Source organism: Paralichthys olivaceus, chromosome 19, assembly GCF_024713975.1.
Source record: "Paralichthys olivaceus isolate ysfri-2021 chromosome 19, ASM2471397v2, whole genome shotgun sequence".
NCBI classification, from domain to species: domain Eukaryota; kingdom Metazoa; phylum Chordata; class Actinopteri; order Pleuronectiformes; family Paralichthyidae; genus Paralichthys; species Paralichthys olivaceus.
This window is the reverse complement of record NC_091111.1, coordinates 16,513,697-16,528,441: the sequence shown is the minus strand read 5'-3', so window position 1 is coordinate 16,528,441 and position 14,745 is coordinate 16,513,697. Positions and strand designations below refer to the sequence as shown.

Here is a 14,745-nt window from a genome sequence, read left to right as displayed (position 1 = left end):
ATGTAGATCTGAAATTTTTAATGAACACATTACCGACTTTTCATTTTAAGTCAGTTTTTAATGTGAGGAGTTTCATTTCAACTCGTTGGCTTGCATCATAAATGTAAAAGTCAATATGGACGCTGTTGGATAAAACAAGTAATGTCACTTTGAGATTTTCTTTTCTATTTAAACAACAAATCATAAATTGATTCAGGGAAATATTCAAGAGGGTTCACCAATAATGAAAGTTAGGTGGATGCAGTCATATAAAAAAATATTTTATGATTGAGAGCGATGGAATTGGAGAAGGCGGAAAGCCAACCCTCATCTCTACAGCAGGCTCGCATCTGTGGCTTTTTAGTTTATCTATAATAACCAGGTGGCAACTCCATATTTTTTTCACATGCACACACACCAAATCTGTCCCCAGCTGAATTCAATAACACACCCTTTGGTATTACATGACTTGGTCCTGGGAGTGTCTTTGTTTGTGGGAGTTGACTTTGTGTGTTTGTTTGTGTGTGTGTGTGACTCGCACATTTGAGTGTTTGCATTTTGCATTTAATCTTGTGCCGCCAGCTTAGAGCAGCATTTCTCCTGGGAGATTAGAAGATGTTAGAGGCACTGCTGTGGAAATAGTCTCTCTTTCAATCGCTAAACAGACTCGGAGGAAAGACGAAAAAGGGGCTGTTTTCAGTGTCGCTGTGTTTGTTTGTGATAAGACACCACAGTGGACCATGGCTAATATAATTTTATAAATACGCAGACCAAGGATTAAATAATCAGCGGCGTGGTCATTAGCGTTGATGGCCTTATTAATGTTCATCGCTGTGGGGGGTGTTTAAAATGTACTTATGCTCGTGCCTTGTTACTGGGGAAAGTTCACCGCACATCATATGATTTCATTTAATTAATCAAACAGAAAAGATGTAGAGATAAAAAAAAAAACCTTCTCTTGTTGTGACAGATTTAATTTATATACGATAGCCTAGAGGGATTTAAGTGTTTAGAGTCATTACTGAAAAATGTTCCAGTGAAGCCAGGACCCAAATTCTTGCATAACCACTTCACAGATTAACACGATCAGTGGTAATGAAATTTGGTCGTTAGTGTCTGTTCGGAAAATTGGTGCCGGACATTTTCCAGTTTGCCTTTCGCATATGAAGAAGGCAGCAGGAGGCAGGACATGATTTAGAATATTTTTTTTATTTACAGCACATCGACACAGGCATCTGCACTCATCCCCAAAAACTCTCAAACCCTGTCTTTCCAAGTTGGCATCTTCGTCATCGTCTTCTTCGTGTCTATGGTTCCTGTTTTTCATCCTGAGATATTTTTATTCCTCCAGTTTACTGCCTGTTGCGTGTTAGAAAAGTGATCAACTCTCTCTTGCTGTGAATTTTCCTGCTGTATTCTCAGGTGGGCTCACTCTGGCATTTTCTGGATGTTATACTAGGGGGGCTGGCAGGAAAAGATCTGCAACTGACTCGGACATGGTGACACACAGTCGCTCCAGAAAATTTCAGCAAGTCTTGACTTCAATGCTTGTTTGAAAACAGCTTAGTGCTCAAAGTAGAGTCAGCCTCCTGCTGTCCTGCTTTAGTTTACACAGGTGCTGCCTGCAATGTTATGTCAGATTGTGGATTTAGATTCTCCGCTCTTGTCAGATTTCAGCTCCAAATGTGTTTTTATATGAACATCTGCGTGTGAGTCTGTGGGGACAGAGTTTTGCAGCACAAATTCAGATAATTTGCTCTCATGCTGCAACAAACCCCACGAAGCTCGCACACCAGCAGCTGGCGTGACAACGCAAAATCATAAAAAGAGCATGGGAAGATCACAGCACAATTAACTCCAGGTTCTCTGCCCCATCCTGTCTTTAGGGCTTCAAGTCTGTCATTAGAGCCAAGTAAGGAAACCTCACTGAACATCCTGTCTCACTGCCTGAGAGCGAGAGAGAGAGAGAGAGAGAGATGCTGGTGTGGGATGAGCACAGTTTAATGAGCGGGAGATAATGATGAGAAATTAGATCTCTATGGAGCCCCCTGTGACATTTTAATCCACTGTAGGCACTAGAGATATATTCTCTGTACTGCACAGCGCGGCCTTCTCTCGCCGAACCTGTCATGTTGATACAGTGCCGTCTCCCTCACCTGTGTAAAAACCCAACCTAGTTTCACATAACAATACCTCTGAGCTTTAATTATCTGCTCAGCCTGTCAACCTGACAGTTTTCCCCTGTGAGAAGTTGTTTGACCTGATGGCAACTGCCCGTGGAGGAGTCCAGCCGACAGCGTGTGTCAGCTTAATGATAGGACATCACCATATTCCAGCAGCGCCGCATTAATGTGATATAAAATATTGTTGCTGGAAGACTATGATCGTGTCTCTGTATTTAGACTTTGACTGAGCCAACCGTAGCAAACAGTCCCTCACTGATAGTAAATACTGGGTTTATTTGACGTTATATTGGTGCATAAATCTTCAGAGAACCAGGCCACGTTTCAGATAAATTGTCCTTGTTTCCCCAGTGGGCCTTTAATACACAGAAATCCCTGCATAAATTGAAAATTAAGATGCTACACATCCTGTCTAGAGGCAGTCTTAACTCCTCTGAGGTTACTTACATAGCTTTTATAATTACCTTGTTACCTTGCATTATGAAAATATGGTTCAGAATCACATATTTTCCCAATTGTGGCTGCGAGCCTGCAGCTGGGTCGCTCCTTACACAAGCATTAATGGATCATGAGTTCAGCCGAGAGCAAGAGAAGAGAAGTGAGAAGCTTCTCATCTTACTTTTGTCTTGTTCTGACACCAAAACCTTAAAGACTTCTATCATTTAGGCCTTTAAAGCAGCCACTAATGAATTCTCTCCACTCGATTATGTTTCTTCAGGTTGTGTGCAGCCTCCTGGTGTGCAGCACGGGGACCTGCTGAACCAGACCGAAGCCAACAGGGGATCCTTTCCCCCGGGCACCTTGCTGACCTATGGCTGTGAGCCCGACTACACGGCAGATGGACCCACCACTATCATTTGTACCAGTTCTGGAGCCTGGTCCCATCAGCCCCCACGCTGCATCAGAAGCATCAGGATCAAAAATACAAACACAGGTCTATTACAAGCACACATCTTTTAGTTTTTGTTTTCATTCATTGCTTATTTTGCTCATACATCCATCTTGATTTTCTTATTGGAGATGAAATAATTTTAGCAGATAGAAATCCATCCATAGTTACTTTCAGAAGAATGAATACTGTAAAAAAGTTGTCAATTGGGCGTTTCCTCACATACAGCATCTCCAGAAACTTCAGTGCCTGTCTGAAAGCAGGTTGTTATAGATGGTTAGGTATAAAGGGTATGAAAAAAATCTGCTTTTTGGACTTACACGCACATGACTGCGTCAAAATTGAAATATCACATCAGTTCAGCGGCTCACAGTATCATAGCACAGACAGGGAGGATGTCCTTGAGAGCCAGCAGGGGACACAGACATTTCAGCATTTACTAAACCACAGGAAACAAACCTGACCACAGGTAGAAATTATGGTCCGAAGCAATTTCTGCACACAGCAGCAGCAGCCATGATGATTAAATACCTCTATTGCCTCTTCTTATTCTTCCCAGTGTGCTCACCCCCCACTGAACCAGAGAACGGTGGCTATCGCTGTCACCCGTCTCCCTGCCACCGCCTCACCCAGAAGACGGTCATCGAGTACTTCTGCGACGAGGGCTACGCTCTGAAAGGAGATTACAAGTTCCTCACCTGCCAGAACGGCGAGTGGGACGGCCCCATGCAGATCAGCTGCCGACTAACGCAAGGTCTTTCACTGCTTGATCTTTATTTGTAATTACACAACCTCATGCGGGAAATCATAGAATCTAAATCAGTGAACCACACACTCACTTCCTCTCTCTCTCTCTTCCTTGTGCCCCTCAGACAAAGAGCCGAGCTCGCCGCTGGGTATTCCGGCTCTGTCCATCGTGGCATCCACAGCTAGTTCTGTGGCTCTCATCCTGCTTTTAGTGGTGTTGTTTGTTCTTGTACAGCCCAAACTCAAGTCCTTCCATCACAGCAGGTAAGATGCACACAAATTATAATCTGTTCAGTTGTAACATTTTAGAGTTACAATCACACAGTCAGGAGATGTTAACACAGTCTTACACTGACTGTGTGTCTTCTGTAGATTTGAAGATAAAAAAAAACACACTTTGAGTTGCATGACGAAATGTTCTCCGAGTTTGTCGATGGATTCCCGGCTCCCCTGGATCTAGTGACACATTCAAGCTCAAAACATTTTGCACCATTTTGCCATGGGGGTTTTTTTTTGGGTTAAACTTGCTTGTTCAAAACGATGTGCAAATCGGGCTTTGAAGTGGGTTTTCTCTCGCTGGGTGTGTCAGAGATGTTGCTCAATCAGCAGCGACGTGTATCAACAGTAACGTGGATAATAGGAAACCCACCATCTTAAAAACAACGCAGACTCAGGAAGAAGTCAATCAAAATCAAACATGACGATTTTATTTCAGACCTCCACTTCTTCAACAACCTGCTGTTGTCAGAAACTCTTAAAGCTTTAGTTTTGTTTGCTCTTGTACTCTGCTGACCTTTTTATGTTTGGTGCTGTAAAACCACCTCCTACTATGTTACACATTAACACGGATGATTTGGCTGCTCATTATTTCCGTGGACACACCTGCTATTCAGACGTTTCGGTTATCAACTGGTTTTACAAGTCCAGTCTTAAAAACCTGAGAAATGAAAGTTAAGTTGGAAAGAGGAGTTAATCCCATAACAGTGACTACGTCTGTCTGCTGTGGCTCTGTGATTGAAAAGAGCAGAACGATTTGATCTTATGCGTAGTTGGCCTAAGGGCTAAGTGCAGCCTGCTGTAACAGGTTTGTACAATCGAAACTCATCACCTGCACTCAGAGCTCTCTGCAACATGCCTTCCAACCTGAGCCTTGGTCATGATCACACTCGTCTTCCTGTCTGTCTCACTGTCTCATATCTCCGTCCATCAGGAGGGAGCAGGGAGTCTCAGGCCAGAGTAGTTCCATCATGGTGGAGGGCGTCCAGGTGAGCCTCCCCTCCTACGAAGAGGCTGTATATGGAAACGGTGGACCATGCGCTGCATCCGATCCTCCTCCTTCTCCGCCACCTCCTGCGGCTCCTCTGGAGTCTCGAGTGCCCATCGTGCTCTCTGAGGGGCTTCCTCAGGGGGCCACTGGAGGCCAAGGCCCCAGCAGAACCCGCCACCACAGAGACTTAGACTTCTGTCTGCCATCCACCTCGTCATCCTTCTCCTCCCGCCACCATGCAGAGACAGTGCTGGTTCACCAGGTCCCCTCCTCTTCCTCCTCCTCCTCCTCTTCATCATCATGGGCTAGAGAGCACCCTGGGGGTGCATGTGCAGGCCCCCTCCCTCTCCGTAGAGACTCTGAGAGCAGCGATCAGAACAGTCTGCTTTCTGTGACCTCTACGGATGAATTTTCTGACGGTAAGAAGGAATGACTCTAAGAGTATACTGTGATACGTTTTATATCTATAGCTTCAAATTATTCCGTGATTATACCGTTATACCACTCAGCCCTAACTCCACAGCCTCTGCTTGTTTCTAATGTTTGCTGTCTCTCCCTGCAGACATCCCCCTGCTGAAGGAAGCATGAAGCCTGCCAGGCTGCTCTTGGCATCAGCAGCGGAGCCCCTCGTTCTCTCTCTCTCTCTCTTTCTCTCTCCCTCTCTCACTGCTGACTGGAACTGACTGTGGCTGACAACCTACTTCCCCCACAATGCAGTGAAAAAGACTCGAACTATGCCCCCCCCCCCCCCATCGCAACCTCTTCTACCATTGCTATCCATGCAGAGCGAAGCCAACAACAACCAACAGTCACTGTACCACGAGCAGTGACGGAGCAGCACTGGACTCAGCTACAGGATCAAACTACAGACAGAGTGGTTCTAGTTCAATATAAATCCTGTAGATCTGATGTATATGAGTAAAACATGCATACCAAGTCATGGTTGTGTCCTATAGGCTATGTATCACCATACACTTGCCTCCTCCCAGGTGTAATTATCTATATTAACATTGCTCTCAATCCAGACACATCGACTCAGTCTGGAGTTACTGCAGATATATATAAATATATTAAAAAAAACTTGAGATGTTCGCTCCTGACGCTAACGCGCTCAGAATCAGAATCGTCTTCCCGCTGTACTTGAAAAGTTGTGAGTGACGGGGCTGTTTTTTTTTGTGCGGCCCTCTTTGGTGAATGCTGCATGTTGTTTTTAGTCGTGGCTGTCACGGCACAGTCTGAACGAAGCATGAAGCCTCCTCTGTCTCTCTCTCCGTAGCTTATCTGTGCACCCGGTCGGCATTCGAGCATATGGATTGGTGGGATTGTTTTCTTTGCCGGATGCAGCCAGTGTCTGGAGGGTGCTGCCTCTGCTGCATGAGTGGGATTGATCGGTGTTTTGGTTCCAGGGCTGTGCTACACGTCGTTGCTTGTTTAAAGAGAGGGAGACACGATGCCACATTTTGTTTTGAAAGCTGACAAGAGGGTTGTGTTTGAACGTGGTGACTGGACACATGACTTAACCTAGAGGTTGTTTGTGTTTATTCCCCCCCCCACTGTATTTATTGTTTGGTGTGTGGCTCAGTTTGAGTAGTTGAATCTGAGTGTGTGCGCGCGTGTGTGCTTGTGAGCTCGGCAGGAGACGACATGTCCTCATATGGTCGTCTTCAATGCTGCCGCTTCCTGATTTGCCTCTCGTCACACCAGAGGCCGGCATCACAACGTCCCCGTCTTTCACCATAGGAAGAAATCCCTCCCAGCGTTGAATAAAGTCATGTGAACAAACCAGCGTCACTTCAGGCAACGTGTCCGCTAAACAACGTGTATTATTCATGTGCTCTCGAAACTAGAATATTTATCATTTTCTGCTGAATGGCTGGACGTCTCCGTAGAGAGGGACTCGCCCGACTTCACACTGAACTGAAGACTCTGTCTCCACTTCTGTGCATCATCGACACCACTGCAACTGGTTGCAGTGAAATAATAAAAATAATAATTAAGGTTTTGTCATTATGACAGCCCCCCCGACCCCACCCCACCACCACAATCATTCACTCCATCCCTACGATGCAGAGTGCAAAGTGAAGAATATATAAAAGAATAAGAATTTATCAAAAGTCATTTTGAAAGGAGTCGCTGTCACTTGAAAAGCATTTGGTGGTCGAGCTGGTCACCGTGGGAACAGCATGACTCTGGTTGGTTCTTGAGAATCACTTTCTGAGGTTAAAAAAACTCCACTGGTCTGAGTTTCCGTTCTCGATTTTATTTGGAATTCGTGGCTGTCTGTAAATGTCAACGGCTACATTATTCATGCAAGCAGAATGTTGCCTTAGACTTGTACATGTTCTTCTTTTTTTTTTTTTTTAAATGTATAATCGCAAGCCTCCGCGTTGGTTGCTTTTACAATACTGCAAAGTGTTCTGTTTCTTTCCAATGGCCTTACTCTGTTTTTTCTATTCTATGCATAAAACTGTCTTTCTGTATTTATCGATGACTTTTACTTCTGTTGTGGACACGACTGAACGAATGTCCGTCCTTCTTTATCCTCCCCCTAGCATTTCCAGCTACTGTGATGATGATGATGGTGGTGATGATGAACCTATGAGCACCTATGTTTCACTCTTCCTTTACTTCTCTTGCAAGGCATTAAAAATATAATGGGATTTAAAAGAAAGGAAAACACTAATTAACCTTGCATTCAGAAACACTGTTGTACGGTGTTGCGTCCCTGAAAATCACAGGTTAAACAAAGTACACATCCTGATTCTTAAGTTTCAACACTTTCAGCTTTGGTTTCTCCTCTGTACATGGCAGTGGGTGTGAAGATAGTAATTTAATATTTGTATAAAGTTTAATTTAATTTTACAGTGTGTATATAACTTTCTAATTAAAGCTTTCTTTTGAATGTGGAAGATGATGTGTCGTTTGTGTTGCCGTGTTTTTCTCACTCCCATTTTTTCTGACTGAGAGTTTCCAGTACAAACATGGACGATGTTTAACCACCTGTCAAAAATAATGTGATCCATTTTCCTTTGGATTAGATCCTGGAAGATCTGAACCAAGGAAATCCTGCTTCTGTTTAATATTTCCCAGCACTGTGTAGCCAAGATCACATTTTTAAAGCTACCTCCAGTGTGCCCAACACATATGATAGTTCAATATTAACATTATAATAAATCTTTATCCACTTGATCTGTTATGGGGTCACTTTAAAAACCCACAGTAACTTTCTCATCAGTTCACAAGTCGATCAAGTCGATCATTTACCAGTTGAAGGGGAAGTGTATGCACCTATGGACAAAGGTCATCTTCCTGTTTTTCATGTTCAACTGGTTCAAATCTGCTCTTTGACTCACGCTGATGTTGATGCGTCACCAGAATGACTGAAAGAGGAGTGAAGTTGTGTAGTTCAAAAAAACTGAGTCACGTTAAAATTTCATTTTTTTCTGTTTTTTAATTATTTCTGAATCATAAAAATGTGATTGATATTTTCCTTTTGTATTATTTATGCTACTGAACTTTACAAAGCAGCAGCTTCTCTACAAAAAGATTAGTAGTAGCAGTAGTATTGTAGTTGTAGTAGTATTGTATTAGAAGTATTAGTATTGTAGAAGTAGTATTTGTGATTGTTGTAGTATTAGCAGTATCTTTGTGTTTGAGCGACACCTCGTGGTCAGAATGGAAAACTGCACTATCTTGGCGTCTCGGTGACGTCACGTTCGTAAATCCTCGTCGGCACTCGTTTTTCCTCCCCGTCTTCTGCAGTGACGTGATACGTCACGTGACTTGCCCCCCCCCCCCCCCTCCCCCTGCTCTGTTCTCGCCTCCATTTTGTTTTATTGTGAACTCTGCAGTGACTGTGGTCAGCTGCTAAACACTGAAACATCCCGCACAGGTACGTTCACGCTCATTCAAACACTCCGCAGTGTCGTCCTGCGATTATTGTTGCGTTAAAAATCAACGTTAGCCGTCGTGTTTACGCGTCGTTAGCTTACAATTAGCCGCAGGACCCGCTCGTCGGGCCTTTTTTTCTTTAGCTGCAGGTACTAGCTAGCTTGTTAGCTACACCGCCCAGGCCTGCTAACCATGAATGCATCTTTCCCACAGTTCTGTTTTTATTGATTTAAAACCATAAACCCGCAGCGTCGCGTTGCTTAAAGAATAACTCGTGTGTGTCCTTCGTGTGAAGAAACATTTCCAGCAGCAACATGAGCGGATGTCGTATCTTCATCGGCCGCCTGAGCCCCACGGCCAGAGAGAAGGACGTGGAGAGGTTCTTCAAGGGATACGGCCGCATCCGAGACATCGACCTCAAGAGAGGCTTCGGGTTCGTGGTGAGTCCGCCGACGTCTCCGCAGTTTCCATGTTTGAATTATATCAAGTTTCCATTTTGCCTCGAGGCGACTGAATCCGAGTCGACGTCGCGGTCCTGGGACTCTGTGGGGAAACCTTTTGTTCCTCAGCATCAGAGGTGTCACACCCACCGAGCTGAGGTGGATTGTGTCTGTTGACCAGTTCAGAATCTGGAGTTTGTATAAACACCAGAGTCTTAAACTACGACACACACACACACACACACAGGAAGTCTCATCTAACTCAAACATTTAGAGCCTTTTCAATGTCACTAACTTCAGCTTGGTGGAGTCCTGACAGGTCTTTATTATTCTGGTGATATTTGTGCTGAAGCGTGTGTACAGCTGTCCGTGGACACGGCGGTGCTGCTGCTCAACACAGAGAAATCTACAAAGTTAAAACTCCTGGAACATCGTGGAGTATTTTGAAGGCTCAGCTGTTTTTTTTCGTCTGCAGGAGTTTGACGACCCCAGAGACGCTGAAGATGCCGTGTATGAGCTTGACGGCAAAGAGCTGTGCTGTGAAAGGTAGGAGTTTCTATTTTGGTAAATATAATGGGAATCAATAGAAGTCTTGATTTTACCCTTCCTGCTGACTTCTTGTCCTGTTCCATGTTAACAGTTTTTCCCCCTCTCTTGTAATTCCAGGGTGACCATTGAGCATGCCCGCGTTCGTCTGCGCGGAGGCCGTGGCAGAGGTGGCAGTAGCAGCAGCAGCGGTGGAGGGGGTGGTGGGGGTGGTGGTGGACGTTTCTCTGATCGCTATGGTCGAGGCTCCCAGAACAGTCGGAGGTAAGGCTGCTGCTCTTACTTTGGTGAAATAGTATTTAACTGCAGTTAAATTGCTCATCAGAGGTGCAGACGTTGACGCAGGTGATGTTGGAACAGATGTAAAGTAGAAGCTGTGTAAATACAAGTGAACTCACTTAAAATGCAATGCACACGCTGTGCACTGTAATGATCCTTGATCATCATTAGCATTGTTAATGAGAGCTCTTAGGTTCAGGACTGTGTTTCTCTCTGTTCCGCAATCTGCTGCATAAATTAACTGTGGTATTTTCTCGTCTCCAGTCGAAACCCTCCTCCGATGCGGACGGAAAACCGCCTGATTGTGGAGAATTTGTCCTCTCGCGTCAGCTGGCAGGTTCGTTCCATCACATGTTCATTTGAACACAAACAGCCTCTTAAAGCTGCAACACCACAAATGTTGTCACCTCCCACAGTTTGCCTCCAACAATATACACATACTATTCTAGAAGTGATGCTAAAGACAACATAGACTATTTCTGAAATGAAATCACTTTATCTTGCTAATATTTTGTATCAGTAATCTATATGAGCCCAAATTGTTATTTCAAAAATAATTTTTGATTAATCTGCATTTCATGCAGCTAAGTAATATATCAAAGAGCAATAACAACATCAAAAGATTTGAATCTGTTCCTGTTTTCAAATTTTAACCAATTCTTCACCCCTTTATTTGCCAGCCTGACTGTTGTGTCATGTGGAACAGCTCGCTTATGGTGGAGTTAACCCCTTCTGGGTCCTTCTGTCTGGGTTGAGCCTGTGGTGTCAGCCATTCTGTCCAAACTCCTAGTTGATGCCTGCTGGTCATGTGAGCGCTCGCTCTACACTAGAGGCGCTGGCGGCCCCTTCACTCACTCGCAACGCCTGGTTGTGGTTGAGAGCGAGAGAGAGGAAACAGAGAGTTGGCAGAGAGAAAGGAGAGGAAAGAGCGAGAGTCGATGGTGGTGGCGTATTGATCGATGGTTCGTTAATTTGAGGGGCTTCGATCGATCGATATCCCCCCTCCCTTCCCCCTGTGGTGTTCCCGCACATCGCGAGAGAGAGAGTGTGAATTCCTCCCAGGTGCCCATGGATATAATCTGCTGTTATCCCGATGTTATGGTGGGCTCGGAGAGCCTGCGGCCCACTCCAAAGGGGTTCGCTCTCAGGTAGTAGTTTCCTCTCTTCCACCCTGTTCACTCTCTTTACTGAGGCGGGGTGCCGAGACAGGGGCGGTCCCGGCGTGGAGCCCTGTACCCTCCTTGCCAGGGAAAATGGGGCTCTTTGTGCCAAATGCTGCCCAAGTGGCACCACTGCAGTTCAGTTCATGCAGATGGTGTTCATCTCTCTGTAGTTGTGTTGAGCAGTGGGTCCAATAATCTCAGAGCTATTTCAAATACTCTTTTCGCTACTTTTCAAAATGTTATCTAAATTGGCACACAGATGTTTTCTTTTATTGTTTCATAAGATTTCTTTGTTTAGATTTAGCTGATGGGACTTTGTCTCTGAGGTTCTTGGACTCACCCTCTTTATCTGCAGTAGCCTGTATAGTTCTGTCAAGAGATTCTAACCATCTCTCTTTTTGGGTAAATCAGTCCTGTGTATTGTCTCAGCCTGTGCTGGTGTCCCGAGCCCCTCCGTACGCTGACTGATGTTTATATGTGTAGGACCTGAAAGATTTCATGAGACAAGCTGGAGAGGTGACATTCGCAGACGCACATCGGCCCAAACTCAACGAAGGGTACGACTTTCTGTCTCTTTGTCAGTTCAGCATCCAGTTCTTGACAAGAAGTGTAACTAAGATTCCGAATATTAACACCGTCTCCTGCTGCTTTTCCAGGGTTGTTGAGTTTGCCTCTTACAGCGACCTGAAAAATGCCCTTGAGAAACTGTCTGGAAAGGAAATCAATGGCAGGAAAATCAAGCTCATAGAGGCAGCCAAGAAGAGGTGAGTTGTCTGCCGGAGCCTCTATTCACTAAAATAAAATCAATATGTATTAGAGGAGTCAGATGATTGTGGCTGAGGCCTTCCTTTTTACCCATAATTAGTCATGAGAACATGGTGGTTTCCACTTACAGCTCATGCTGCCTTTTTTAATTTGCTAGAGTGAACAGTTCAGTTGTACAGATTTGTTTGTTCGCCAACATGAAAGTAAATATTATAATTAAATATTTCTCTTTTGTCTCTTTCTCAGGTCAAGAAGTCGTTCCCGGTCTGAAAGCACCTCTCGCTCCCGTTCTCGTTCTCGCGGTCGCTCTCCCTCGCGTTCCCCCCGGCGCTCACGCAGCCCCGCCAAGGCCCACAACCGCTCCCGCTCACGCTCCCGCAGCGTCTCCCCCGCCGGCAGCCCCAAATCCCCCACCCCCAAATCCAAGGAGGCCACCAAGCGCTCCTCCAAGACGAGCAAGTCTCCCTCCCCTCGACCCGCCCAGAGAGCCTCCATATCCCGTTCCCGCTCTCGTTCCCGCTCCCGCTCTCGTTCCCCCTCTACTGACAGCCAGCGCTAAGGGCTGTGTTAACGGAATCAACTGTAGAAACACGTTGTTTCAGTCGTAGATTCAGTTTGGAGAAATTGTCACACGAGCCAATTTTTTTTGGTCTGGATTTTAAGTTTTTCACATTAAACACAAGTAAATCAGATATTTCATTGTCATTATTGGGCATTTAAGTTCCTCAGCAGATTCACATTTCCACTGGAGTATTAGCGCATATGCATGTTTACACCCAGTCACTTCTCACCCCTGAATTCATTCATCCATTACGGCTGCAGGTGCGGGCGGCGCTGCTGCGTCGCCATTTCCTCTCACGAAATCCTCCCAGCTTCCGCTTTCATTCTACACCTTGGAAAGAAACATTTCAAGAGGGAATCTGTATGTGTCCGCAGCAGCAGGATGCTTTTGACGAGTGTTGCAACCACTTTCTTTACTTGTGATACTTTTGCTCGTAGTTTGGAGATTTTTTTTTTAATCTCTTAACATATTTTTCTCTGTATCGCTCATTTCCAAAGCCTTTTCGTGTCTTTTCCCCTTTTTTCTCACCTACTGTACCCACTGCTGCTGTGATGTGTAGAACTTCGGATGCATGCATGTGCTTTTGTTTGCTCAAAATACAGAATCTCATTCAGATAATACTTTATTTGTCCTGAAAAAAACAAACATCATAACTGTCATTTGCAGCTTTAGTATCAAACACACTTGTACAAATCAGCACATTTCCCCACAGGTTAAAGAGCTGTACAGTTAATTACATCATTTCCTACAGCTTCTTGCAGTGACTGAGGCTTTTATTTTGTTGGGAGATGTTCATCCTTCTGATTTCAACACTTTAAGATAGAGCTGATGCATAAAGCAGTTAATTATAGCATTTTACTGAATGTTATTTTATCTTGTTTTTGTTAAAGGTTGTGTGTACAGCATTGGAGACTTTTGTTTTTACATAATTGTATAAATGTAATTCCAAGAAACCTTGTTGGTAATGTGACAGGTTAAAGTAACTGTGGTTCAAATGAACATTGTGGAAAATACAACATTTTTCTACTGTTGGATTGTATTTTCAGTGAAATCAAATATGATGGACGTTTGTGCGCTGTAGAAAGACGGTGGACTCAATAAGAAAAACATTTTAACAAAGTCAGAAATTTTCTCTTAATCAATGCAAATGGATTCACAGGTTGTCGAATGGCTGAAATTTTATTGAGTCATCATCCGTCTTTTTTCAGCTGGTATTAACTTTACTGGGGACGACATGAGGCATTTGGAGTGCGTCTGTCATGGTGGCACATTTGTGTTGTCCACAGTGGGCCCGGGCTCTTTTGTCTCTGCAGCTGAGACGATAAAGACGGTTAAATGAAGTTAAGAATTACTGGCTGAATAAATAGTTGATAAATAAATTGTCCCACTCACTGAACTGTGAATATTACCCATGATGCAACAAATCAAACAAAACTTTGTTTAAGTTTTCTGCTGAATATTTGGATTAAACGCTGGTTCTTAATGACTTCTCTGTTTTTTTTAATTCTAACACTGATGAACATGAAGAACAGAACCAGGCTCACGACTTCATGGATTGAATATTAAATTAATTTTATCGATGTATAATACAGTCGATGTTTTCAGCACTGTTGATCTGCTATAAAGCAAATTATCTTAAGATGAAACCAGTCCCAATAAACGTTTTTTTTTTTTTCTTCCTCGTCCATCTCCTCGTATTCAATTAACCTTTTCAAAAACCCCAGCATCAGTGCTTCCTTCCTCTTTTTTTTTGCGCGAACCTCCGGTGACACCTGAACAGCCCGATGATCACAGCAGCCTCCGTCAGCTGGAAGAACAAGAAGACCGTGGGGAACAGGAACAGGGGGCCTATCACCGCGGGAGGAAAGGCCACCTTCAGGATGATGATGCACAGCTGGATGTTCTGACAGCCTGTTTCCATAGTGATGGTCCTCTGCTCCCTGGGGCAGATTTATTCATAAATCATGGATATACATAAATAAAAGTCTCCCTGACGTTACTAATCCGACCTGTCGCACCAAACAGAGCTTTATT

General features: G+C 44.3%; 2 protein-coding genes across 2 annotated transcripts in view; both read left to right on the top strand.

Annotated features, from left to right (window-relative positions):
- Nucleotides 1-7,974, top strand: part of susd6 (sushi domain containing 6) — a 29,210-nt gene extending 21,236 nt beyond the window's left edge. Inside the window, exons 3-7 of the mRNA XM_020097703.2 lie at nt 2,881-3,096; nt 3,611-3,805; nt 3,924-4,062; nt 5,009-5,484; nt 5,628-7,974. Coding sequence (XP_019953262.1) covers nt 2,881-3,096; nt 3,611-3,805; nt 3,924-4,062; nt 5,009-5,484; nt 5,628-5,653 — 1,052 coding nt within the window. The 3' untranslated portion in view covers nt 5,654-7,974. The remainder of the gene's footprint in view (nt 1-2,880; nt 3,097-3,610; nt 3,806-3,923; nt 4,063-5,008; nt 5,485-5,627) is intronic.
- An 841-nt stretch (nt 7,975-8,815) lies between these two features.
- srsf5b (serine and arginine rich splicing factor 5b) lies at nt 8,816-14,194 on the top strand. The gene is made up of 8 exons (XM_020097649.2): nt 8,816-8,957; nt 9,252-9,396; nt 9,872-9,942; nt 10,063-10,206; nt 10,486-10,558; nt 11,868-11,941; nt 12,041-12,148; nt 12,396-14,194. The coding sequence occupies exons 2-8, from the start codon at nt 9,271-9,273 to the stop codon at nt 12,706-12,708; spliced, it is 909 nt and encodes a 302-aa protein (XP_019953208.2). The 5' UTR covers nt 8,816-8,957; nt 9,252-9,270; the 3' UTR covers nt 12,709-14,194.
- The last annotated feature ends 551 nt before the right edge of the window (nt 14,195-14,745 follow it).

Coding starts and splice junctions, on each gene's coding strand:
- srsf5b (XM_020097649.2), top strand. CDS start 9,271: ATGAGCGGATGTCGTATCTTCATCGGCCGCCTGAGCCCCACGGCCAGA. Junction 10,559..11,867: donor CCTCTCGCGTCAGCTGGCAG/GTTCGTTCCATC, acceptor TTATATGTGTAG/GACCTGAAAGATTTCATGAG. Junction 12,149..12,395: donor ATAGAGGCAGCCAAGAAGAG/GTGAGTTGTCTG, acceptor TCTCTTTCTCAG/GTCAAGAAGTCGTTCCCGGT.